This window comes from Oreochromis aureus, linkage group 11 (assembly GCF_013358895.1).
Source record: "Oreochromis aureus strain Israel breed Guangdong linkage group 11, ZZ_aureus, whole genome shotgun sequence".
In the NCBI taxonomy this organism is placed as follows: domain Eukaryota; kingdom Metazoa; phylum Chordata; class Actinopteri; order Cichliformes; family Cichlidae; genus Oreochromis; species Oreochromis aureus.
Genome location: NC_052952.1, coordinates 19,781,187 through 19,809,169, shown reverse-complemented (window position 1 = coordinate 19,809,169; position 27,983 = coordinate 19,781,187). Strand labels below are relative to the sequence as shown.

At 42.5% G+C, this 27,983-nt stretch overlaps 2 protein-coding genes across 2 annotated transcripts; both read left to right on the top strand.

Annotated features, from left to right (window-relative positions):
- Positions 1 to 22: 22 nt before the first annotated feature.
- LOC116331332 (band 4.1-like protein 4B) lies at positions 23 to 17,494 on the top strand. Its single transcript, XM_039618969.1, has 16 exons — positions 23 to 978; positions 3,137 to 3,241; positions 3,335 to 3,377; positions 3,890 to 3,968; positions 4,276 to 4,320; positions 5,748 to 5,800; positions 8,494 to 8,614; positions 9,333 to 9,420; positions 9,516 to 9,604; positions 12,204 to 12,273; positions 12,351 to 12,520; positions 13,948 to 14,057; positions 14,825 to 14,858; positions 15,112 to 15,145; positions 15,257 to 15,360; positions 15,523 to 17,494. Exons 1-16 carry the CDS (start codon positions 700 to 702, stop codon positions 15,641 to 15,643), a joined length of 1,545 nt encoding a protein of 514 aa, XP_039474903.1. The 5' UTR covers positions 23 to 699; the 3' UTR covers positions 15,644 to 17,494.
- On the top strand, positions 15,870 to 26,773 carry LOC120442648 (band 4.1-like protein 4B). The gene is made up of 9 exons (XM_039619527.1): positions 15,870 to 15,928; positions 18,204 to 18,343; positions 19,423 to 19,544; positions 19,618 to 19,731; positions 19,834 to 19,889; positions 19,973 to 20,125; positions 20,284 to 20,404; positions 20,594 to 20,727; positions 24,492 to 26,773. Exons 1-9 carry the CDS (start codon positions 15,870 to 15,872, stop codon positions 24,553 to 24,555), a joined length of 963 nt encoding a protein of 320 aa, XP_039475461.1. The 3' UTR covers positions 24,556 to 26,773.
- The last annotated feature ends 1,210 nt before the right edge of the window (positions 26,774 to 27,983 follow it).

Here is a 27,983-nt window from a genome sequence, read left to right as displayed (position 1 = left end):
ATGGCAGACAGGTGGCGCTGGTTCGCCGGTGTTGATGGGTCGGCCAGTCGGGAGGAACAGAAGTTTGTTATGTGCTGTGTTTTTACGCAGGCGCAGATCACGCTGTTTGTCCAGTTCTCGCTGGTTGACTTTTACCTGTGAGGTAGACTAGTTTCGCTTCGCCGGTGGGAATAATCAGTAGCGACCGCCGCCGGGTCAAGTCCGGTCCAGAGGTGGTGAGACTTCCCTCCTCCCCCCTCGGCCCCTTGTGACTCAGGGGTCCCCACTGCGGAGCGTCGGACGGGATTTCTCCGGGATTTTAGAGTCGGTGCGCAACAGCGAGCGAAGCAGGAGGCAGGTGCACGGGAGAGGACAGGACAGGGGGAGGAAGAGGAGGAGGGCTGCTTGTATTTCCGCGACTCCTGTCGTTCACACAGGGCTGGATGATTGGAAATCAACTGGTTGGCTGCTCGGTGGTCGATCTGTGGTAGTTTCATTAGTATGCGGCTGGAGTCCCCCCCTGCTGCCGACATCCAGCCCGAGGACTGATCGGCAGCCCTGAAGTCTCCTCCGTGCCTGCTGAGTGACTCCTCGCCCCGGGGAGGAGGAGGAGGAGGTGGTGAAGGAGGCAGCAGTGACAGGACCCCGGCTGCAGCGACTGTTTTGCGGAGCAGTTTTCACGGACGCGGCGCGGACCTCCTCTCATCGTGGATCAAGAAGATGATGGGCTTTCTGCGCCGGACGTTCAGCCGCCGCTCCCTGAGCCGCTTCCAGCAGAGGGAGAGGGATGAGCGGGACGCTAAAGGAGGAGGAGGAGGGGGGGCAGGAGGGGTATCCGGGAACCCCCTGCTCCTGGCCCACCAGCAGCAGGTCGTCCACGCGCCTGCCGTGGTCACCGGGGGATCGTCGGTTCACATCCCGGCCGCCGGGACGGCGAGGACCACCATCACCTGTCGGGTCCTGCTGTTGGACGGCTCGGATGTCAATGTGGAATTGCCCGTGAGTGGCTCAAGTGGCAAGGCACATCAGTTGTGTATTCCCCCCACCTCCTCTGTCGTGGGGTCTTTGTGGATCTTCCTGGGGATCCTTGCAAAAAAAAATAAGAAACGCGAGGCAGATTTCCTGTCCTGAAATTTAACGAGCCCAGTTGTAGTTAGAGGACGTGTAAAACTGAGTATTTATTACAGCCTTTTACCTCTCTGTTTGTCTAACAGGCATGCAGTACAAATTAGGACCCGGGCAATTAGTCTTGCTGATTAATCCATGAGGGGGAGAGCAAGATTTTTTTTTTTTGTTTATCTCCCCTCAGTTTAATTAACTGCCCAAATAAACGTGAAGACACTTTGATTTCTTTTCAGGCTCCTGGTGACTTCTGTTGGATTTAGACTTCACAGGGGTCAAGGAAATGAGAAGCTCTGAGACCTCATGTTGGAATGTGGGGCATTGTTTTTGGCACTTTTCACTACACAATACAAAAAACATGACCACAGAATAACCTTATCATTAGTCGTGCCCTCGGTTCGAACTGAAAACAGTGCACTCTGCACTTCTTTGGATTTTGGCACAGACCCTTTTACCAAAGTTTCAGTCCCTGTAGTATTTATGTGCGTATCTGTGAGCACGTCTCTTCTTGTACAGTGAGTGGTTGCAGCTCCAGATGGTGTTATGATCATCCGATTCATCGCATTGCTTCCCCATTCTGACTGTTGGGAACTCTTAACTAACTCAGAGCTGAAGCTGCCCCCTCCTGTTTGCTCTTTTGCACATCTTCCTTTCACTTTCTTTTCTCTCTATTTGCTTGTATCTGATCTTCCTCAAGCAATCTCCGCTTTCCCCCACCTTCCCTCCCCTGTGCCATTCTCCCTCCTAATCTCCTTTTACACTCCCTCTGCTGCCTGCTCCCTTGCTCATCATTTTACTCTTTCACACTCTGCCTCCTCACTCTTCTCCTGTTCTTTCCCTCCTGTGCATCCTCCACCTCCCTCTGTCTCTCTCCATCCATCACCTTCTTCTCCTTTCTCTCTATTCCCCGACTCCCTGATCTGATTTACCACTGTGGGGACTCTGTGTCACAGACGAGTGCTACGAGCTGTGCGAGGGGGTAGGTGGGATGATGAGCGAGCGTGTGGGCCCGTGTGTGCGTAAGTGGCTTCTCATAAGATGTTTTCATTTTCAAGGTTGCGTGTGTCAGCGAAGCTGTTGCGTGCGTGCGTCACCTCCGAAACGCTCGGCCGTTGCATTGTGGCGTGGAGAGCCTTTCTCTCGTCCTGCGGCGAGATTACAGCTCCAACACAAAGCCGCCGCTTTTGCCAAGGCATTACAGTTGAAAATGACACATGGCTCGACGAGCTGCCGGCTTAGTCACAGGTGTGTTGGAACAAGTTTGTTCATGTGCTCTTGTTGTTCCTACAAGTGCGCTGAACAGGGCTGAAATTCAACTAATGAGGCCTTTCAGTGTGTCACCTGAAACTGAGTGTAGGCCCGGAGACAACAGGAAGAACGAGCTGTTCACCTCGCTGCGCGTGACTCTGCGAGGCGCGTGATTGCACGTCCTCTTGATGGAGGTCACAGTCAGCCCCTGTAAACGATGCACGCTGCAGAGAGAATGGACAGGAGCTTTTCTTTCTGTCCCCAATCCTTTAATACCACTGATTTCCTCACACATTCATACACCCACCAGGAAGTTTAGGCTGGTTATCAGGATCCAAAGTACAAGGCTGTCATCTTCCTACACACCCACTGTGTTTTATGTGGGTCAGACCAGGGTTAGGTCTTCATCCGGGGATGCTCGTAAAATGCTCTGATAAATTTAACGGCAAACGGCTGCAGTTTGTGCTTAGGTGCACCGACTCATTTTCTTGGTTGTGTGTTTATATGAAAGGCCTCAATAAGGGCCTTTCCCCGTGGGGCTTGTCCTTCTCATTTTGACCTGGACACACACACCTACACCCACTTACACGTCCAGTAAAAGTCATTTCTACTCCCAATGTGATCACCAGGCCTGTTTCTAATTCACTTTTAAGACTGTGCTAACAGGTTGACGCCCCCAACTCAATTTTAAATCGATCCACCATGGAAGATCCGCTCAACACGACAGGAGAGAGAGTGTAAGAAATAACTAATTTCTCCTCCTGTGTTCTACTTTTGCTTTTCCCAGAGCAAGTCCAAAGGCCAGGACCTTTTCGACCAGATCATGTATCACATAGATTTGGTTGAGACAGAGTACTTTGGATTGCAGTTCATGGACATGGATCAAGTTTCAGTGAGTAACAAGCTCTCACGTCCATCAATGTGGAAAGCAAGCTGATGAAAATCATTCTCACCTCTCTATTCTTTGTGTCGCTCTCTCTCTTAGCACTGGTTGGATATGTCCAAGCCTATAAAGAAGCAGATCCGAGGTAAGCTCAGGTCGCCTCGGGCTGTTTTTCTAATTAGGACTATTTGCATGTGTGTAGGAAAATGTGCAGTGCGCTGTATGCGCATGTGGTAGCAGGTGAGTGGGGAGCAGGTGGAGCATTATCAAATGTTGACACAGTGATTACTATGTGCATTAGGAGCCGTAGCCTTGTTTGCTCACCAGCTTGTAACAGGGGGCTGAATGGTTCACGGGAGGTGGGGAGATGGATGTTGTACCTGTCGGCCGGTCGTTTATTCACAGGGTGGTAGGTCTGTAGCCTGAAAGTAACTCTGATCAATGTGGAAGGGAAGCAGGGAAGAAATATGAAAGTAGGTTGAAGCAAATTGGGAGATGAAAAGATTTCGGACCTCGTGGCAGTGATGGATGCAGCAGATGAAAAGACGACGAGACTAAACGTATGAAATAAATTCTGAGAAGATTTTATTTGATTGAATTATTCTCCGGCCTCGTCCCTTTCTGTCACACTCGCATATCTTTTTATCTTTCTCTCAGACGGTCCGCCGTACAAGCTGTTCTTCAGGGTGAAGTTTTACTCTTCAGAGCCAAATAACCTGCGTGAGGAATTTACAAGGTAAAAATACACACACACACACACACACACACACACACACACACACACACACACACACACACACACACACACACACACACACACACATACACACACACACGGTTTTCTCTTGAGCCTGGTGTAAAGGTCCAAAGGGGACGTGGGGCTAATTACTTTGCTGCTATGGGCAGATTCAAATCAAGGACAGAGACTTGTTAAAACAAATTATGTGTCAGACATGAGGAGCAGCCTTTGATACATCAATTGATTTATGTTGTCTTCGGGCGAGAGTCTCACTTGTTTGTTTTGCGGTTTTGTTCGCCGACAGGTATCTGTTTGTGTTGCAGCTTCGACAAGACATTCTGTCTGACAAGTAAGTTTCATCGTCACAGTTTGTGCACACAAATAATTCCAAATAAACCCACAGACGCACACACACACACATGCATGACATATTAAGGACACCTCGTTAGTGTCAGGTTGGGATCCCCATGGCACAGATTCAACAAGGTGCTGGAAAGATTCCTCAGAGATTTTTGGTCCATATTGACATGATGGTGTCACACATGCTGCAGATTTGATATAAAGCTCCTGTTCCACCACATCTCAAAGGTGCTCTGTTGGATTGAGATCTGGTGAGGGGTAACCTTTGTCACATGGTGTGTCATCCTGGTGAGACCAGAGGAAAAGTACAGTGTCATCAAGAAATGATGGATACGGTCAATAAGAATGAACCATAAATAAAAAGCAGGATGGATCCATGCTTTCATGTTGTTTACGCCAAATTCTGACCCATCGGATCAGGCGACACTTTTTGTGGGAGCCTGAAAAGGATTATAACCTCGGTTTTCTGGTCTTAACTGACAGAAATCACATCTGGTGCAGTCTTCTGTTGCTGTAGCCCATCTGCTTCAAGGTTCGATGTGTTGTGCATTCAGAGATGCTCTTCTCCATTTCCTCTTAGTTACTGGAGTTACTGTTGCCTTCTAGTCATCTCGTACCAGTCTCACCATTCCCCTCTGCTCTGAAAGTCACTTAAGTCACATTTCTTCCCCATTCTGATGCTCAGTTTGAACTTCAGCAGGTCTTTTGTCATACATCCCTAAGTGCACTGAGTTGCTGCCATGTGATTGGCTCATTAGATACTTGCAAGCAGTTTAACAGGTTTACCTACTAAGGTATTGTTCTCTTTACACAGGAACAGCTGAATATTTTGTGAATATTTTCTTTAATGTAGAGAAGGTGAGAAAAACTGTTGCCACTCCTTTTTCGGTTAGCTCAGCTCATTGTTAAGTCACAAGTCATTTGTAGGTACTTCCTCTCCATTTATGAGGCCATCCGGCTCTCATCAGCAGCATTAAAACTGGAGTAAACACACTCACCTGTAGCGGCACGCACACAGGTCACCTACACTGGAGTTTGGGAGACTTGTGCACAGTGGCATCTGCTTCTGACTCACAAACACAGACCTGCCTGCACAAACACACACTTCAGACAGTGTGTTCCCCATCTCCCTCCTCCTGCCTCTATCTGGGCCATGGATCCCTGGAGTCCAGCTCTATTATAAAGCTCAAGATCAAGAACAGCAGAGGGCTGCTTATTTTAGCAAAAGGGTTGCGCCTCTCCTCCTTGACATGCTCACGCACACACAGCGTAGGGCATTCAGCCACTTTTATGTCTCTCTGACACATGATAACGAGTACACATCGCACCATGGGCAGGACAGTGGTTTTGATTTCATGCAGTGTGTCACTCGCACTAGAAAACGCTCACCATCAGCATCTCTCTTTCTCTCTCCAGGTTGAAATGTCCGTATGATGTGGCTATAGAGCTTGCGGCATTTTGTTTACAAAGTAAGTAGACTTTGGAAACTCACTTTCAGTGTTTATTTTTACTCTTAAGCAGAGATTTATGTTCTCCGAGAACCTCATCAGTTATTACTCATAGTGTTAACAGTTTTCCAAACCCCGGTGTAACCTGTTAGATTGATTTGGACTGAGTGCAAAGCCATTAATATCCATTTATTTCACTGTGATAGGAAAACTGCTATTTATTTGTGGCATAATGCACTTGTGTTTACTTTGATATCTATGATATGAATCAGCAGAGACCCTGAGAACAGTATTACACTAAGCTCAGAATGATTTTGTGGCTCCAGTCCCTCCAGGTGCCTGACCTCTCCTCTCAGATGCCAAAGCTTTTTCACGGAAACTAATAAACTCAAATATTCCATGTTACACCTACAGAAGGGGAAAGAGCGGTTGGAGCAGTTTTGCCAAAACTACTGTGACTGTGTGCGACAAACTTGTGATTTTATTGCTTTTCAAACGGTTGCTTCAAAGACGGCGATTAATCTATGACCACTCGTAGTCAGTCGCTGTCTTCAAAGCGACTGTGGTGCGTCTGGAGGACGATTAAACGGCAATAAGATGCAGTCACTCTGCTAAATTCAGTATATTCAATTATCATTTTGTGATAATGCATTGAAACCAAAATGCCAGAATTGTCAATTTGCTGCAATCTGTCGTCGTCTAGTTTCACAAAAATTCACATTAAGTCCAACGAGAACCTCAAGGATGTGAAACAGGCGTCCCTCTGCCAATAGTGACGTCCCTTTATTAAAAAGAGACTGAGCTCATCAGCTCAGAGTGACTCAGATTGATTGCAGCGTGTTTGTAATCTTGCTTTTTATAAATTAGACAGCTGTTACTTGATTAGGAATCAGTCTTAGTCAGACTGCAATTGTTTGGAGACAGATTGCCTCCCACCTGTGCAGTCACCCTGCAATCTAAAGTGGTCTCCACAGGTTTGTGCAATTGATTACTGATAAGCAAAAAAAATTCAGTGTGGTTACCAGGCAACCACTATTTTTTTTTCTCGTCACAATGAGGTTACCGTCCTAATTTTAAGCTAGTGGGAGCGAGCCATTAGGTAAAATCAGTTAATATTAGTATTCCATATTGATGAGCGCTCTCAAAAAAGACTAATCAGCAAACTGTGGAGTAAAGTCTGTGGAGTAATCCACAGTGTAACAGCACCACAGGCATACCAGGGTCATTTTAGGTAAGAATATTTGCATATGTTCATATTTTTGCATCTGTGCGTCATTACTTTGTAAAATAAATCAAAAAACTTTCTTAATTTGAATCCATTTGCAGGGTAATTAATAATATTATGGCATAATCTATATGTTTTTATATTTTGGTTTCTAATACTCTAAACTGGCAGGCGGCACATTTGTCTGTTTAAAAATGAAAAGACTAAGAAGGCTATTAAAAATGGTGTTTAAATGCTAATAATTTCAAAATAAACTACTCAATATACACTTTTTATTGATAAAATAACCAAAATGTATAAATACCAACAGTTTAAAAGCTGCTGAGATAATTAAAACCATTTTGTCCAGCAGTTTGTATCTTCTCAAATGCCAGGGTAGCACAACCATAAACATTTTATTTTGAAGTAATAGTAGTGAAAGTGATATTTAATTATACAGAGGACCCCTTGGACTCTATGTGGCTGTCTGAAAAGGCTTGTAGCTCTCTCTTAAACTGGATAGGAAACTTATCTATTATGCAGGCAGGTGCACTTTCCAAGTCAGGTGGCACAACCAATGTAAAAATAAATAAATAAATGAATAAATCTTTTAAAAATGGTGCTTTTGGTTCCAAATGCAAAAGTTAATATAGGTGTCCAAGCAACAGCCTGTTGAAACTGAAAATGGTTCCAAAAGTCAGGCGGCAAAAACCAGTTAGTCGAGTGCTGCAGCTGCAAGAAATGCAACGTAATTAAATGATTGATTTTATTTAAAGCTCTAAAATTAGTTATTAGTTATATTTAAAAGATGACACTTTATAGAATCAACTTGTGCAAGTCGTGACCAGACTAAGGGATTTTAAACAGGAATGATGCACTTGGACACAAAAATATGCATTTCATGACCCAGAACCTCCAAAATTAAAGTCCCAAATTTTTATAAGAGGTGAAAAAAACAGCTGCAGTGTGTTATGGGTGTTCAATGAAAATCAAACTAAAGGAAATTATAACCATAAATGAACTGGAACTGCTCAGAGGAGGCGATGGCTGTTGTGTACGTGTGGCACATCCTGTTTACCACATGATGCCTGAGGCGTGATTTGGTTGGCTCCATGACAAAAAAAACACGCAAATGTTTCTGATATGTCTGAGATTTTTTCTTGTAAATACTTTTGGTTTTGTTGGGTTTTGGGGGGTTTTTTGTTGGGTTTTTTGGTTTTGTTGTAGTTATTGTTGTTGTTGTTTGTTTTTTTTACTGGGATGGTCATGCAATTAAGTGAAAGTCGCACCTCTAATTTACTCGGTAATGGCAATAAAGCCAGTGTCTATATAAAGCTTGCTAACAATAGTCACTACAAGCTACTGGCCTAACCAGACCAGCTGAGTCTGTAGCAATTTATTGTGTTGTTGCTTTCTATTCATTAACTAAAGCTTTGTTTGTAAGCGAAGGTCTGAATGCTGCTCACCTGATGTGCGTCTGTGCATGTGTACTTGAATTATCTGTACGCAGGTGAGCTGGGAGACTGCGACCCCTTGGAGCACTCTCCCGAGCTGGTGTCGGAGTTTCGTTTCACACCCAGACAGAGCGCGGCGATGGAGGCAGACATCTTCAACCAGTGGCTGACTCTCAGGTGAGGAGCCTGCTGTGTTTCTAGTCATCTTAAATTTGGGACCTTCTAAAACTAAAACCCAGGACACGTAAACATTTTTTTTGCACCAGTTACCACAATACCTCTGCTGTGTCAAAGCAGCTTACTGGAGGGCATCCAGTTGACCTGAGCTGGTTTCTCTCCTCGCTGGATGGAACAAGTGGGGCAAAAAGTTGAGCACTGAGCAGCAAAGGAAGTCATTCTGCTGCAGCCTTTCAGCACCAACGTTTTCACTGACCGGGTGTCTGATTTCACCGTCCCTCTGTGCTCTCCTCCTCGGGCCTGGCTATCGCTGGTCTGTGTGAAGGATTATGGGATTAATCCCCGGAGGGTCTTGATTGATTCCGGGCAGTATTTAACCCAGCAGTGCACTGATTGCTCCCATCTCGGATTAGATTACATACACGTACGCCGCACTTCACTGGGCCGACTCAGCCACGCAAGGACAGACCGAGTTCACTGAGTCATGCCTACACACAAAGACTGAATCAGGATGCAGACAGACAGTTACTCACTGAGCGTCTCCCTCAGAACTAACACCAATCTCCAGCAGAGGTCACGCGGCAAGCGTCGATTTTGATAGTTTTCTCCTTTTTTTTTCGACTGAGCTGCCAAATAAAGTGGCCGGGGCTTCAGGTGATGGAGCGAGCGGTATTTTTGTTGTGAAAACTCACCGTGGTGTCTGCTTTTATTTCCTCAGGGGAAAGAGCCCTTCTCAAGCAGAGATTTCTTTTCTCAACAAATGCAAGTGGCTGGAACTTTACGGAGTAGATATGCACTTTGTCAAGGTGCGTGAGTGTGTTTTATTAACACCAGTATCGGTTTTTGTGTGACACTGAAGTTCAGGTGTGTTAGAAATAAATGTGTGCTTGTTCGTCCGCAGGGCAGAGATGGAGGAGAATATGCACTGGGTCTCACTCCAACTGGCATCTTGGTATATGAGGGGGTCACCAAAATCGGACTTTTCTTTTGGTAAGAGCACAACTCTCTTCTTGTGTTTCCTGAAACGTGCTTATTTACATTTCTTATGTAAATGATTTTAACACAAAAATGTAAGAAAACACAAGCAGTGAACATTAGAGTTTCCTTACAAACTCCGTGAATGTAGGAAGACCGTACATTTCCAAAATTCCTAACCTTACTGATAGTTTTGTTTATTCATTATTCTGCCTTCATAAGTAATAATTCTTGTTGCTTATTTGCAAAACATGAATATCTCAAAAAGGAAGTGTTTCTGTGTTTTTGCCTTTACTTTTATAACTGTGTCATTGCAAATTTAGATTAGGAGAATTTGGCAGTTTAAACTCACCTGAGCGAAATAAGATGGTTTGAGGTGTCACCCTAGGCTCTGGAAATCCATGAAGGACCATTTATTTTTTCCACATTCTCAGTAAGCAAATACCTAACAACTAAAAACAATCCAGTAATTTCTCACAGTACTGTGCCAAAGTCTTGAGTCACTCCTCATTTCTCTGTGTTTGGATAGAAAAAGGGGAAATATGTGCAGCTGTTTATTGAAACACTTGCAAATATCATCGGAAGTACAGTTTTCGAGGCAAAAACAGAGTCTGGACAGTTCTGTTGCAGAATTATAGAAACGTCAGTGTTTGGTATGATCACCTTTACTATTCACACACAGTCTGGGCTCTCCTTACAACTTTGTAAAAGTAGTCTTTGGGAATCGTTCTCCAGGCCTCTTTAAGGACATTCAAAGCTCTTCTTTGGATGATGGCAGCCTTTTGTTGTGTTCTATGTCAAAATGATCCCACACAGCTTCAATAATGTTATACCTGAACTCTGGTGAGGCCAGTGCATGACTGATATTGTTTCATTGTGCATGTTTTGCTGCACTGGCAGTGTGTTTGTGATCACTGTCATGTTGCAATATGAAGCTGTTGCCAATCAGATGCTTCCCAGATAGTAATGCAGGGTGTCTTAAAATTTGATGCTACTTTTGTTTGTTCATAATTTAATCAGTTTTTGACAAGAACCCCAACACCACTGTCTGAAATGCAGCTCCAAGCCATGACGGAGCCTCCACCGTGTTTCACAGATGAATGTAGATGCTCACAGTTGTACCTCTCTACTGACCTCCTTTATACACACTGACGATGTTTTTAACCCAAAAACTTCATGTTTGGATTGCTCACTCCATCAGACCTGTTGCCACTGATTAATTAACTCCAGTTCTAGTGTATTTTGGCGTACCTCAGCCTTCTCTCCCCGTTTCACTTCCTTTAAGAATGACTTTTTTTGACAGCCACCCTTCATTGACACCATTTCTGTTTAATGAACAGTAGATGTATCAACTGGAGCTCCAGGAGCATTTCTCAGGTCCTGTGTCAGGTCTTTGCTGGATCTTTTTCCTATTTTACCGATCTACTTTCAGATTCTGTTTGTAGGGTATTCTCACCTTGGACTCCATGCTGAGATATGCCAAGATTTCATCTAATAGCTCTTCGGGAATCACCTTGTTTATGCCTGTGAAACTGTGTTATCTTTTTCATTTTCAAAAAGTTAAACTAAAGAAACTAAAGAGATGTGTATGTGTGTATGTGTGTGTGTGTGTGTGTGTGGGGGGGGGGGCTTAAAGATGCCTAAAGATACCATTTAAAATTGGTTCTTCAGGATAAACCAGTGTTTTGACTGTGATGTTAAGACACAACACTGGTTCATTCCTTGAGTGAGGTGCCGCTGTTATGCTTGAATGACTCATAGGTCAGTGTTGAGTGGATTAACAAATAACAGAAAAGCATTCCTCTGAAAATTGTCAGGAACAAGAACTGGACTGAAAATAAGTGAAGAAGAAGCCAATGTCCAAAGAAAACCCCTGAAAGACCTTCAGAAAGACCTGGAGAACTATTACTCGCCACTGCTTTGAAAATTAGAAACACGTCTGACTCCTTGGAAGCAAACTATAAAAAAAAAAAAAAAAATAAGAGCTGACTCAAGACTTTTGCACAGAACACACAGAAAACAATGAAACTGGAAAAGGGAATCTCACAAAGAGCTGATGTTTTAATATGTAGTTACATGTTGAATGAATGTAATTGATGACAGAAAAATAAACAGACACAAGAGTTTGTTCACGAAAATTAATTATTTATCTCTTCTGGCAAGTAAAAAAAAAAAGCAGTAACTGTTTAAACTGTTACTTCTTCTGTCTGCTGCTATTCTTCTGCTAATTGAATTTGAGTTTCATCTCTTTTTGAACCACGTGTTTCTGGAGAGGCATGTGTCAACATTTACAACCTAGAGCCAATCAAAATGTGGCATAAGTGATAAAACATAAAGTGGGGCACCTGCTCAGCCTGGGTGGAGGGTGTGGACTGTGTAAACTTTGAAGGAAGGGCATGCCAGGAAAAAAGAGAGCTACTGAGAGCTGAGTATATGTTTGCCAAGGGGCAGGATGGGGTTTGGGAAGTGAAAAGAAATCCAAAATCACTCTGCGAGGAGCCGATGTTTCATACTGCATCCTCTCATCACCTGTCCCTCACTTGTACTTACACTCAAACTGTTGTGTCTCTTTGTGGGTTTGTCATTCATCCGTGCGTCTTGGTGTGTTGCACAGGCCCAAAATCACTCGGCTGGACTTCAAAAGGAGTCGACTCACGTTGGTGGTGGTGGAGGACGACGATCAGGTTTGTGTCTTCACGTTGCATGCCGTGCCCGCGCGCAGTCATCTCTCAGGCTATTATGGTTATTCTCTGTTGTGTAGGGTCGGGAGCAGGAGCACACCTTCGTGTTCGAGCTGGCCAGCGCCAGGAGCTGCAAACACCTGTGGAAGTGTGCCGTGGAAAGTCACGCTTTCTTTCGCCTGCGCCAGCCGACGGCAGGCAGGGCCGGCCGCAGTGACTTCACGCGACTCGGGTCCCGCTTCAGATTCAGGTAGAGAGCAGCGACGGAGTCTCGCCTCCTCTGAGCAGTGTCTAATTGACTTGCTGAAGGGGGATAATAGAAGCTGGCACTCTCAGGTAGTTGTGGCCAGCACTCGTTAGCAGCATATGGGGAGTAATGTGTCACATAAAACAGAGCCTTTGTATCTATGGTTACAGGGTATCTATGGTTACACGGATCTGTTCCTATGGTGACTGAGATATTCCCTTTATATTGTTTGTTTTCTTGCGACTATTATCAGACATGGTCAAAGCAAATTCTCTCACTTGAAGGGCACTTCCTGTCATTTGTCAGAGCAGCTAAATCACAGCATTGTAAAAGCACTCTGTGGATAAAAAAAAAAAAAAAACACTTGTGTAACAGGTGGTGGAAGTAAAAACAGGAACAGTGGAACTGTGTGTAATGCAGTCTGACATAACAATCATACCGGTGCCAACTTTAAGTCTTCATTCAGAGTTTTCATTATAGAAATTTTGAGATAAGCACGTTAGAAAGTTTATGTCAGTTTAAAAGAAATCCATGTGAAACTGCTCAGACTGAGAGCGATTTCTGTGTCAGTGGTTCTTAAAATTAAGTCAGGGGACACTCTGGGATTAGGGAAAATGCTTATTTTATGTTGATAGTAACTGCAGGACTTACATTTAAAATGATTATTACATTTCTGCAGCTGATATTTTTTTTTAAGTCTAGTTAAAGTGAAATCAAACTTCTGACTTTATTTTATTTTTTTAATTACGCAGTAAACATTGTTAATGCTTAATCTGTGTTAGGAATGGGTCTCCCCTGTACGTGGTCCAGGTCTTAATTTTTTTTAAGGTGGAAGGACATCAGCTGTCAGAGGATGTTTAGTGTTATACAGTCAGGTCCAAATGTTTTTGGACAGTGTCATCTTTTTTTTTGGTAGTTTTGCCTCTGTACACCAACACGGTGAATTTTAAAACTACAGTGTCTACACTCTCTGCTCATTGTCAGCTAAATGCTGTAAAACAGCGGAAACGTATAACAACCCAAAGCATACTGCAAAACCAACCCAAGAGTTTATAAAGCCAAAGTTGGTCAAGCTTTTCATTTATTAAATACAAAACTGAAGCAGAAAGTCCCACAAACAAGCAGTAAAGTGTGTCTCTGTAAACACAGGACTGTGCATAAAAACGGCTCTTAATTCTAAACAATTGATGAAAACTTTGGTTAAGCAAATTTAATTAAAGGTGTAAGCCTGAACTTTTTTCAATTTATCATCCATTTATCGTCATTTGCACCAAAAGGAATAATCATCTAGAAACTCCATTTAAGTCTCCTCTGATGAACTGCATGAATTCGGTCAGACTGCAGCTCAGTTGCACTTTGACATTACTGTCGGTGCTTTTAGTAATAATCATTTCCACTCTTCACCCGTTTTTGCTGTGTGTTTGTCTCAGTGGGAAAACAGAGTACCAGGCCACTCATGGAGGCAGACTGAGGAGGGCCAGCACATTCGAGAGAAGGCCGAGCAGGCGCTACCCGTCCCGCACACAGTCGCTGGGCAAAGGTGAGTTTTATCTGCTCATACAAAACACGACTGAGTATCAGCGCCTGATTTGTGTTTTATGTGGCTGTGAGCGTTGTTATGAAGGCTCTGCGCTGTTTTAGTTCAGCATGTTTTCGGCTTTAAAATGTAAAAATTGCTGCAAAGAATAACTGTTGAACATATTGTTTTATTTTTCAGAGGAAAGGAAAAGTGGACCCCCTCTTTTTTTCTTTTTTTTCAAGGGCTGTTCTTTTAAAAAATTGTCCAATGCTAAGTGATAATTTGACAAGTTCAATAGGCTTAAAAGCAGCCCGGGTTTCTTTTCTAAAGAAAGTGCTCAGAAACTCTAGGTTGTTAGATTTAAGCGTCACAAAAGCACCTGCTGTACTCTTCACTCCTCCATAATTCCCACCTTCTGTGAGCTGCAGAGGCTTCAAAGGTCCAGCAGCCTGCAGCTCACTTTAATCTATCGCACATAAATGATCAAATGCGCACTGCAAACTGTATTTACCTTGAGACTGTCGGTATTGACGTCCAAACACCTTTTATGTATTGGATTTGGATTCGTCACCCAGCCCCGGAATACGAATGAACCGAGAGTTGAGTGTTGGTAACGGCTCAGCATTGGAGTAATAACGTGTCTGCAGAGAGGCCAGACTGAACGGCACAGTTAGACCAGAGAGGGCATTTGAAAAATTGCACACAGACACACACAGACAAACCGCAGCTCTGCTTTTGACTTCTGTATTTTTCTGCTCTAATTGACCTTGTATCTCTCTCTCTGTCAGTTGCGATTTCACCAGCCAAGCCTCCACACATCAGGTAAAACAGACACAGACATAAATAATGCACGCATGCACTTTCAGATTATTGCATTCATTCCTCCTCCCCTAACCTTGACCTTAATCCACCTAACGGCCTGGCTAATCTTAACACAGAAACAGCCCTTTGTAAAAGAGAAGTTGTTGCTTTTGAGAGGGTTTACTTGTGCAGTGCACTCTGAAGTAATATATATGCAGCTGCTTTAAAAACGAGTTATGATACAGATCTGATATCGCTGCTTTTTCCTCCACAGCTCTCACGCCAGCCCCAATCCAAGTCTGCATCAGGTAAGCGACCTCAGTTAACCCACTTTTCAAAAACTAACACAAGCAGCAGAAAGCGGTGTGCTTTGTCCCAGTAGCGACGCTTAATTTGAGCATCTCTTCGATCCTCTCCAGTACCAACACAACATTCCCATTGGTCACGAGCCCTGGCATCCACCCCACCCCACGCTCACTTCCTCAGTTTACCTGCAGCCCTCCAGACACACACCACCTCACAGGTAAGAGACAAAGGACAGGATTGTTGAAGAGCTTCAGGATGTGTCCACATGCTCTGTTTTTCATCACATTTCATGTCCCTCTTACACCTCATATGTTTGTTTGTCTTCCTGTGTGTCTCGTCTGCCTCCATCCGTGTGTGCGTTCCTCCATCAACCGTTCAGGCCTTCCTTTGAGGCTGAGAGTCCGGTGTCCATCGTTCCCCCCGTCCCGGAGCGAAAGAGCAGCATCGCCAAAGGATCCGTGGCTGTGGTTAACAGGGATAAGGTCATGACCGAACTTTGACCTCCCTCTTAACCCAGGAATCTATTTCAAAACTCACACTGGCACAGACTGGCAACCCCCAAAGAGAGACGCTCCGGTGACGGAGCTGTCTCCGTTCATCCTCGTGAAATGTCCCACATCTTCATCCATTTGTCACATCATCTCATGTGTTTCAGTGTCTGCATACTAGAAAAAAAGCAAAAAAACCACACACCCCCATCAAGTGCAAAGGACTTTATCGAGCAGGATGGAGGTTTATAATGTTCAAGGGGGTCACGTGGAGGGAGAGCTGTGCAAAGACATCGGGTGAGGGGACTTGAAGTTATTTATTGTGGTTACGCAGCGGTGACACAGATCACGAAGGCGATCGAGGTAAAGAGCCTCTACACCTCTGATCGTTACAGTTTACTCATTCTGCGGGTCATAGCTCAGTTTTTATCATCACATCCTTTTAGACACAGTGTGCCTTCATCTTAATAATAAAGCTGCAATTACAGGATTTAAAAATGCACCACTCCTGTCGTTTAAAGGGGACCTGTTATGTTTGTCCTTGTGTTTTTTCATATGCGCTGCGGATTATATGTTACGATGGAGGATTTTTCTTATTAAACACAGAGAAAGTTATAAATGAGTCAGCTCAAAACACTCAGATTTTTTTCCATATTATTTCCCTGTGATGTAATCGAGAGCGGATGTTCCTGCCTGCTGTTGAAACCTCCTGATTGGTGGGGCCATTGCAGGTTGTGCACAAATGACCGGGGAAATAATACAGAGTGAAACGGATAAATACGATTTTTGCAGGAAAAGAGTTTGCTAATGCTAATTTGCTGATGTTTAAATAAATAAATTATTATTATTCTTTTTTAATTGATTGCTTGAAAAATATAGGATTAAAGAGAGATGAGCTAAACAGCCTTATTCCAACAGGATGAACTGAGAAGCTGCACCAAGGTCCAGTATAAGATACATAAGGGTTATTTTCAACTCAAAGTCATGCATGAAGCTGGAAATGGGCATAATTGCTCCTCTGTAATGATAAAACAAGAATGTGGTGCATTTTTAAAGTCTTTTTGAGGATATTTTCAAATAATGTCGAAAGCATCTTGTATAAAAATCAAGATTGTGCCTGAGAATTTAGTTTATTTTCTTATGAAAATAATCACATGTGATTAGTTTTCTGTACACTCACAGGGACGTTCAAACAGGAAGCTCTTAAATGTAACTTTAGGTGCTGTATTAGGTGGCAATTTGCTAAAATATAAGTAAACTAAAGGCCAAAAAACAAGCTAGGAATTGTTGAAATAAGACGATATATTTTAATTTTGTTGCACTTTAATATTGTTATTATTTAATTATGGCTCTAAATGCCCAGTCGACATAGCTCTTATATTTCTCAGACACTCTGCTCTTTCCATTCAGACATTCAGCGTCATATTTAAGAAAAAAAAAAAGACGCCAGTGGAACAGAAATAAGACAAAGATAGGACTGGGTGTGATACGTTTGTGCCTTGCTTTGCTTGTGGATGTTTTATGTGATTATGGTTGCTGTGCTCAAATCTCAAATCTACCTTTAAGAGTGCTTTTGTGTTTGTTTCTTTGTTCGTTTGCAGTAAATCGTGTGGCATCTAAATTATTTAAACTCACTTTTGAAATAAAGTGTTGTGAGTGCTGAATAAAGTGATCCTGAACAGGTGGAAGGGGTCCAGTCCTGCACTTAGTGAATGCTGGGTTAGGGATTAAGCTGCTTTGTGTATAATTTATAGTTTTCAGTGTGAACTTAGAAACATGAAGCTGAATCTTGCATTTGTGGTGTTGTGCTTTCAGAGTGAATATTTGTTTTTGTTTTTATGAATAAACATTATATTAATGTTACATCAGGTTATGGATTTGCTAAATTAACCAAGTGTTTACAGAAGACATGGCCGGTGTGTTGCTGTTATAGTGTGTCGCCTTTTACTTTTGATGTTTACTCGAATCACATTATGCCTTTAGGACTGTTGCCGTATTGCTTCTGAAATAAAGGGTTTATGAGTGAAAATGCAGAAACTGCAAAGCCCATTCCTTCATTGTCTTACACCAGAGGTGTCAAACATAAGGCCCGGGATCAGAATCGGCCTGCAAACGAATTCAATCTGGCCCACTGGATGGCTTTGGAAGATGTAATACGAGTGTAAATTTTAGACTTTTAACTGTATTTTTCATAAGCTTTAAAGCTTTTCCCACTGATAAATACCCCCACATGGTTCTTTGTACTCTACTAATGAAGTAACACAAATGATTCAATAACAGATTTAACAGAAATTACATGTAATTTTACACACATTTTAGGTCCAAAGCAGTGTTTCTTTACCATGTAGAAAAGCAAATGTACTGTTGAAATTGCACTTCTGGTTTTGCGTTACACAGTCAGCTCAGCATCCACACAGGGAGGGTTACATTGCTGTGAAAAACTCAAGTCACGAGCTTGGATTTATTACACGATAATTACTTATTTGCGGTTCTTACACTTTTTGTCATATTTAAGTGGCATTTTGTTTGGGGGGGGGGTTGTTTGTGTTTTGATTGCATGTGCCATCTTCAGTTTCCCGCTGAGTGGGCTCGCTTCAGATCATCAGTTTAGCGTCGAGGAGAACGAGAACTCGTATTCTGGCAAGATCCACCACCGCCACCGTCGGCACACACACAGCCAGGACACGCTCTGCCACACGCACACCAAGAACAGTGAGTACTGTCAGCCTGAGGCTGGGCTGCACAAATCTGTGGTGTGTCTAGACGCCACGCTGATGCTTCTTTTCATGCTCGGTGCCGCCTGTTTGTCAGCTCTCTTTGTTTTTGAGGTTCACTTTGAGGACTTTGAGATGTAATGTTTCCACTACAGCGCGACAGAGTTTGATTTCAACTTTGTAAAAACAGATTTAAAGATGCACATGATATGAAAGCTGGATGTCACCAAGTGCTTGCTCACAGGGGGGGTTTTCTTTGTATTAATGTAGGATCTTTACCTTAAAGCAACTGTTGTTTGAGCACTTGTATAAAGTTTTGGCAGTTTACTGGTTTGGACTATTCACCATAATCTACCCAGGAGTGGATATTCCTGGAAAAATTTACCCCGAGGTCCAATGTACAAAAAAATCCAAAGAGCTACATCTCAGACTCTACAGGCCTCAGTTAGCATGTTAAATGTTTAAGTTCATGACAGCAAGTCTACAAGACTCCTGGAATAACGTCCTTTGGACACACGAGACCGAAGTGGAGATTTTTGGTGAAAACACTTTGAACTTACTCCTCAATAGTGAAGGAGGGATGATTCTGGTTGTTTTTAAATGTGTCTAATGCAGTTTTAAATTGGGTTTCTGCTTTGAGATTATCAAACATAATTCAGTTGCCTTTTGCTGTAGTGAGCTAGGATACAGGTGAAGTAAACGTGGTTAAATACTGCTAATTTTTCTTGTGTTTGCACTCTTCACTTAAGTGCAGTTGTTTAAGGGCATTTTTGTAAGTTGTGAAGCATCTGCAAACACATTAATATGGATTTAAAGTATCTCACGGTTCTCAAACTTTCTTTGACCTGCCACCAAAAAGCCCCCACCCAGCCAAAATTGATGTTAATCATTTATAATACCATCAAATTGTGGTGAAATTAAGGACAGTCAAACTCTTGTGCCAGCGTAAATTGAATTATAAACCTTTTTAGATTATAGTCATTTTCCATCCCTGCTTTGTCAAACCATCTGTGGTGTCTTTACAGTAAAAAAGTGACTTGTTGTTTGTTTTTTCTCATTACAATTTGTCTCAATCAGAACGTCAGGCTCCTCCCTTCCCTGCAGATGAGTTCGACATCTCTCAGTCGCTGCTCAAGGCTTTGGAGTCTGAAAGCGATTCTCCTCCCTGGCCTTCGCTGCACATCAACATCGACAACAAGGTCAGTCACGTTTCCCACACGCTGTTTACTCACTGAGATTTAGTCTCCTGACCTCTCCTTGTTCTCCCGGCAGGGAGAGGAGAAGCAGCTGTCTGAAAAGTCTCTGCACCCTCCTGCTTCCCCAGCGATGCTCCCCGACCACCTCAAATGTAACATCCTCAAGGCCCAGATGGAGGCAGCCTTCAGAGTGAGTACCAAATAACGCTCTCCTTCAGCTATTTGACCTACATCCTGCGCACTTGGCGGTGTCACTAACAGCATATCTACGCATTTCTTCTCCACAATAAAGAAAGAAGCCCCAACAACACCCAGAGGGAAGAGCTCAACTGAGACCCTGAATGAGAGGCCAGTAGCTCTTTAACATGTTTAGACCTCTTTCTGAAAACACAACACAACTTACCCTCCTGAGTAACTGCTCTCATTTCCAGGTATCAGAGCTCCTCCCAAGACTCAGCGGCATCCAGTCTGACAGCAGAAAAGACGCCCCACAGGCAAGATCGCAACCTGACGCCAGAGAGGCTCCAGCCCAAAGCCAACCCGAGCACCAACCGCAGGAAACGGCTGGTCCGGCAGTTCAGCTTGTAAGTACAGATCGCCTGCTGTGAGTGGAAAATGAATACTCCACAGAGTACTTGAAGCAGCAGCCGTGCTATCTCTGCTCCTTGATAGTGACATCTTGTTCAGAGCGATCTGCAGGTCGTGTAAGCCACTTATAGTCTCTCCATTTGTTGCTTATCAGTAACCATGAAGATGAAGATAATCTCCCTGAAGCACTCGCAGCCATCTCCTCCCAGAGTACAGCAAAGTCGGGCTCTAGCAGCTCATTGGACAAACAGATACAGCCGTCTATCTACCCACAGGTAACACACATCTTCGCACATGCACACACACACAGGCACTTTAAAAACCCTTTAAAACAGGTCTTTGTGTAGTACACTATGCTCCACTTATGGGGGGATTATTTCCACACCTCTCTGCATTATCTGTAATTATGTGTGTCTGTCTGTGTGTGGTGTGTGTGTGTGTGTCTACACTGATGTGTATTCCAGGGGGATAATATGCCAGCACTGGAGCTGGGTAGTCCATGCTGTCCCTCTCCTTCGCCCTCCCCTCATCTCTCCCCTTCTTACTACCGTAGCTCCATTCCTCACCTGGTTCCTTACCTTGCTGCCCATAATGACAGGTAAACGCACCTCCTCGCTCTTCTCTCTTGGACACTTTTATACAGCGCTGGTTTGCTCAAGTGCTGTATTGAAGCCTCAGGCTCTTGTTTGACGCTTGCACATGAAAAACAATCCCCTGTTTCAGTTAGTAACTGATGCTAAACTGTGAGGCCAAAGTGAAGAACCGTGTGACGCAGACAGGAGGATTTTCAGAGTGAGATTTGGGAAAACTCTGACTAATATTAAAAATCTTATTTCCATCATGTCAAAGCTGTAAACAAGAGCTGTCCGAGACTGCATAGCTCCACCAGTGCTGAAATGACCCTCCACGCCATGCATGAATTGAGCTTCTGGATCCAGAATAGTTTTTGATATTATTTCAAAAATATCAAGACAATATCTCACTATTTTTCCTGTTACAGTATTGTTACAGTTATCGTCAGAAGTTTACATCCACTCATCACGAGAATGAATGTCATGATAATTTGGGGCTTTTAATTTCTTTGAGCTGTTGTTTTTCCAAAGTGGAATGAGCATAAGGCATACAGCACAAGTTTGAGTTTATTATTTTCTCTAATTCACACAGACTTACTTAAATCTTGTAATAAGTGGTGCCGACGGTTCTACAATGTCTTTTAACTTCACAAGGCCAAGACCTTTTAACTTGTCCTTATTGCTCGTGATTGACTGCAACTGGTAGTTTCATTGACTGACTAATACTCAGAACAACTCAGTGAGAATCTGAGGAGAAGAATAGTGGATTTAAACAAGCTGTGAAGGTCTCTTGGAGCCATTTCTAAACAACTGCAGATTTCAGGATCATCGGTTCAAACAGCTGTACACAAGAACAAGTTATTCGGATGTGTCTCCACTTTGCAAAGGTCTGGAAGAAGTGGTGTTAGCGGTAGCTGTTCCCCTCCCAGTGGTACCATCGCAAAGTGGATGGAATAATGAAGAAGGTGGACTACCTCCAAATTCTACAACTTTACCTCAAATCAACAGCTAGACAGTTTGATGATTATTTGTTCCAACAGGACAATGATCCCAAACACACATCAAAACTAGTTTGGAATGGATAAAGCAGGTCAACATTAAGCTTCTGGTACGGCGTTCCCAAAGTCCTGACCTCAACCTGATTGAAAATTCGTAGACTAGATCTGTTCCAGGAAATGAACTCTATGGATTCTGCCAAGAAGAGTGATTAAATATCGAGCCAGAATTATGCCAGGAGCTTGTTGAGGCTGCCAAAAATGTCTGGTCGAGATGCAACTTGCTAAATGGAAATTTAACCAAATATTAGTGGGTACATTTGAGCCTCTATGTATACTGTGGACTCTGTGTAGATTAAGAAAATCCAAAAGCAAATTTAAACTTGTGCATCCAATTCCCCAAATATGCTGTACAATCATTGCACCCTGGAAAACAAACAGTTCTAAGAAATCATTAAAAGCCCAGAATTACAGTGACATCACAAAAGACAAACAGGCACACAAACTCACCCACATATTTATTTATTAGGGTGTAAATAGCAACCTTAAACCAATAATAAGCTAATGACACTGATTTATTTTTTTAACAGCTGCAGCAGAAGCTGAGCATAACAAACAATATCTGCATTTCAGTCAATGAAGTTCGAGATGGCCCCTTCAGTACAGCTTAAAAAATGGCGCCACTTATGGTTTTATAAACACGTGCACCCTAGAACTGAAAACGAGCCTCCACTGAAGAGGTTAAGTTAAATTTTGGGGCAGTTCACTTTCATGCTACTTTAATTTTCTACATTTATTTGGGCTGCTTTGACCACTTTATAAAACATAATGCAGTGTAATAAAATCACATCAGCAATTCCAAAACCAATAAGATGATTTGATGTGACTGAAATAGCTGCTTATTTCTTTAGGAGGTGACAGAGAAGCTTGAAGGCTGAGCTACACATTCAGTAAAAACTCACTTAAATAAAAGTCTAATTTTCTGACTTCATCTGTTTGCCCATATATACAAATATGACGGTGTAATAGAAAGGTTGATGCTCCACCTTGCTGTGGTAGTGGCCTCTGTGGGCTGTGGTTGTTTGGTGGGCTACAGCTTCTCTTTAAAGTAGCTTCCATAATAAACAGCAACATGGCGAGACAGCCAGCATCGCATTCTTCTCCAAAGTCCACGTTACTCAGGGCACGTTACACTCTAAGCAGTCCTACCATGGACTCAAGCAAGTAGGAACTATAATTGCCTTTCATGAGGTGCTACAATAATCAACTTAAAAGTTTCACATAAAATTATAAAGTGCTAATTAAATAATCAATCACATAATAAACTCAATTACGCAACGACATTAAATAATATTGCACAACTTAATATGCACCACAAATTAATATAACCTAGAAAAATTAAATTAGAAGTACAATAACTAATCACACTGGAGACACAAACTTGATCAACTATAATGAGAAGTCCCATCAGAAGCAGTCGCAGCCTCTGGCTTCACTGAAAGTCACATGACTTGTTGTGGCGACGTTAGCCTTTTATGAACGTGCTGATTAGACGTTTAGCTCATTAGTCATTCCCTGCAGCCTTTAGATGACATGAAGTTCATGTTATCTAACACGATATACACCCACTGGCCACTTTGTTAGGTACACCTTTTCAACTGCACATTAACAAAATATCTAATCAGCCAATCACGTGGCAGCATTTGGACATGTTAAAGATGACTTCTTGAAGCTCAAACCGAGCCCCCAAATGGAGAAGAAGTGACTTAGAAGGTGGCATGGTTGTTGGTAACAGGCTGGTCTGAGTGTTCCAGTAACTGCAGATCTTCTGGGATTTTCCCACACAGTCATCTCTACGATTTAAAGAGTGATCTGAAAAAGAGGAAATTCTCTGGGTGAAAATGTCCTGCTGATAGAAGTCAGAGGAGAATAGCCAGACTGGCTTTTAGCTGTGGGAAGGAAATAGTTACTCAAATAACCACTTGTTCCAACCAAGAAAAGCATCTCTGAACACGCAACACCTCAAACCTTGAAGCAGATAGGCTACAGCGGCAGAAGACCACACCAGGTTCCACTCAGCTAAGAACAGGAAAGTGAGGCTCCTGTTCACACAGGCTCACCAGAATTGGAAAATAGAAGATTGAAAAAATGTTGCTGGTCTATTTCTGACAACAACATGAAAACATCCACCCATCCTGCTCATATCAACGGTATCTGTGCATCATTTAAACACCACAGCCTGAAGACTGTTGCTACTGTGTCTGTCCGCTTCCAGCACGATAGCACACCACAGCTCAAATCATCTCAAACTGGTTTCTTAAACATGACGATGAGTTTGCTGCACTCGAATGACCTCCACAATCAGCAGATCTCAGTTCAATAGAGCAGCTTTTTAATGTGATGGAACAGGAGAGTCACATCATGGATGTAAAGCTGACATCCTGCAGTAATAGCGCGATGCTATCATGTCATGTGGGCCTAAAAATCTCTAAAGAATGTTTCCAGCACCTTGTTGTTCTGTGCCATGAAGAATTAAAGCAGCTCTGAAGGTAAAAACTGGTGCTAGCAAGGTGTACCTAACAAAGCGTCGGATGAGTGTATGATCTGTGTATGAACAGCTTAAATTGCCACACAACTTCTTATCTTTGTCTTTGTAACGCAGACTTTGTGTTGTTTCTGTCATAGTTACTGTTGTAAAAATGTTTTTATTTTCTGTTATGAAAATGATATTTCACCTTGTTGCAGAAACAAAAGTTCAAGTTTAGAGCTGTTAAATCATATGTTCATGTCTGCAGCGGAGAAGAAATTAGGGTGGACAGAGAGAAGATCCTGAGAGCGCTCCTGATGACAGAGCTCTGAGACCTCGACCCTTCAGACGGAAGCTAAGAAGTCCCAAAGTCACTGGTGTCAGTCAGCATTTGTATACTTGCATTGCACATTTAGCAGTTATAAATCTATATTTGCATAAAGGCGGTTGTTATATTTGCTTAGTTGTTATATTAGAAAGAAGGCTCTTTGTAATAACTGAACTGAACCTGTACAAAAAAGCGAAATGGAAACAAGTGGATTCACTCACATGCATTACAGACGAGCTACAGACTGTATTCCTGGTGCTGCCTGCATGATTAATATGTTTCCCTAAACGATTATCAGATTTTGCTTTGGACTTCTGTTTATGTGTGAGTTCATCCTCATCGTCTTCATCGCCGTGTCCGTGCTGATGCCTAAACTGTGTTTCAGACAGCGACTGTTGAAGCTTTGATCTCCATGTAAAAAGCTCTCCTGAAATGAAAGTCACTTCACTTTCAAATCAGTTTGTTCAAAATGTAAATAGTCATTGATATCCTGAGAACAGAGCAGGCGTTGTAAATGCTTACCTCAGTACTGTAATTCCTATATCAGATATCCATTTTTTACACGCAAAAAACATCTGCAGCATCTGTGGTTTTAAAGAAAATCCTGAACAGAGTGAGTTGAAAGTGAAAACTGGCAGATCTCGACACCTCAGTCTCCGTGTGCCCACCAGGAGGCGCCAAAGCTCCTGTGGGGCAGCAGCCTTGATCTTGTGTTACAGGTGTTCATGAAAAACAGCTCATGCGTCCCTTTGCTATGTTTTAAACATGCAGCTCAAAACCAAATCTGGCCTCAGAGGTCAGACCCTTGGAAATATTTTATTAGTGCGCAAAAAACAACAACTTCATTTCAGCCCTTCTTTGTCACAATCCGAGGCGGCACATGATCTGCACCTGTACTGTATGTTGCTGATTGAGTTTTCCTACCTTGGACTGGATCTCAATAAAGGCCACATCATCGGTTTGACAACTCTGCAGCAGCATCTTTGTTTCTTTTCTTCCTCTGACATGGGAATGTGGCTCGGCCTCGCCCTGCCTGCCGGTTTGTTAGGTATGTGCCTCTCACCCTCCCTGCGATGAAACAAAAGATGTGTGCTGTGCGGGACTTTAGTGAGGTATCTGCCAGTGCGGTGAGTCAGCCTGTTAATTGTACCTCTGTTTTGTCAAGAACTCAGTGTTCGATAATTCATCTTCAAGGTGAGATGCAGCATGGCAGAAAGAGGGAGGAAGAGAAGCACTGCTTCGAAGTGAATCACACACTCTGCTGTAAATGATTCAGTGTTTAAAAAATGGGGGAAGCCTGCGGAGACTTCGGCGTTTGGCCCTCCCACCTGCTTTGAAACAACTGCAACATCATCCTTCATAATTTCTCAGTTCAACCTGCATTTCAAGCTTAAATTCTTCGTGGAATTTGTTTTTCTTACAAAGCTGCACATTAGGAGAGGAGGGGCGAGCAAACACCGCAATTATGGAGAACACAACAAATGGGATCTTATGCTTTTCTGGCAACTGATATTTGAGAAATTAACAGGCACAGGAACAGTTAAAGGAAAAGAGGTGTTTCTACCATTTTTAATGGGCTCAGTCTTTTAAGATTGATTAACATTTAAGCATTAATAAAACAATGATTAACGTTTTTTACATTCTAAAAAAGAACAGTCATGAATTATTCATAAGTATTTATTTGTAACTAACAGTGTGCCCTCTTGCACATCTATAGATTATAAAATACTCCTACTTCGATTACAGGGCTTTGTTCCCTCACAACAAGTTTTACATAAGAACAGGACAAATTTAACCCGTTAACAGCTGAGCAGCTGGAGGAAGCCAATCACGTGAGCTAAAGTGACAGCCACGCCTTTAAAAATCAATATTAAGTGGAATTTGAATGGTCTCCTGTTAACCACAAGGACAATGTGGTTAAGAAACAAACACCTGAAACTATATAAAACCTGTAGAAGCTTTTGTTCTGTCATTAAAATGCCCTTTGTTAGACTGCATTGGGGAATAAAGGAAGATGCCTTAGTAAAGACACTAGGCAGCTTCTTACAGTTAACTGTCACTACATACAAAAAGCTGTTCATTCTTTAATTCACTTCAGTTTCAGTTCTGTTTCTGTGTTAATTTTAATCTTCATTAACTATGTTGTATGTGTATTTGTGTCTCAGAGGCAAGATTCAGGAAAATCAGTACAAGTTTTGCAATAAAAACAGAACTTTCTATAAGCAGCTGACTCACAGTGTCTTGGACATCCACAATAAATATTTGTCTATCAAAGCCTCATAAGGCAAGTTTTGATTCAAATGTTTACCAAATTAACAAACAGTAAAATAAGGATATTTCATCTAAATTAGTTTTCGAAGGACACAAAATCCTTTCAGTTATAATTTTTGAAAATTCCTTAAATGTGTTATATGTTTTGTACTTAACTATAATAACCTTGCTACAGGTCACATTGCAAAGGCGAAAATGATGACATACATGATGTTACATAAAGATAGGCAAAAATAGAAACCCGACTCCTTCACTTAATGTACTTAATGTAAAAGAGTGGGTAGACAGTCGAATACTTTGCCCTCCATGACTCTATATACTAAACCTCCAAAGACCTTCTTTACTTCTCTCATTAGCGATATCTTAAAAGACCTGGAGCACTGCAGGTAGACTGTCCATCATATTGCAGCATGCAAAGTGACTGCATGCCCATCTTCTGATGCCAAGCTTCTGAAGCTCTCTGGGCTGGCCTCTATACATTTTTTGCTGAACTTCCAGCCATTCGTTGTGAATGTATGAGCCTTACATGAAAGTGCATGGCTTCTCAAATGAATTAAAGAACATGCTGCCTCAGGTGCTTAACTGTATCAACTACAACCAGGCAATGTGCATTGCACTGCATTTATGCCTGCAGCAGCTGCATGTTTTACTCCAGGCTGTATCTCCGTAGACCGCTGCAAATCTTCTCTGTCAGTCGTGCTGCGTCTAAACTATCAGCCTTTTGAAAATGTAAAAAACTCTCCATTATATTAATAATAAGTTCTTTTTTCTCCGTGTCATTGCTTCATCAACCTGACTTTTCAACTTCAACTTTATAACTGACTTTGTACGTATCACGAAAGAAGATGTCCAGTTGTGTCTCTGCTATTTGAAAAAAGATGGCGATAGCATTCAGATCACACGGACAGTGTTGTGCCAATAAGTGATTTCAGGTATTTGCTGAAAAAATTATTGCCTGTGTTTAAACTGGCGTATAATCTATAAAACATATGTCAAACATACCTCATGAATGATATTAAGTGATACTTTCTAGACCCGCCCCCGCACAGGAAGTTTTTAACTATTATACACTTTTAAATAAACACTTTTATTTTCACTATAGCTCAGTGAAAGTGGCTCTGAAAACATTTATGCTGAGTGACATGGGTTTTTTTGGGGGTG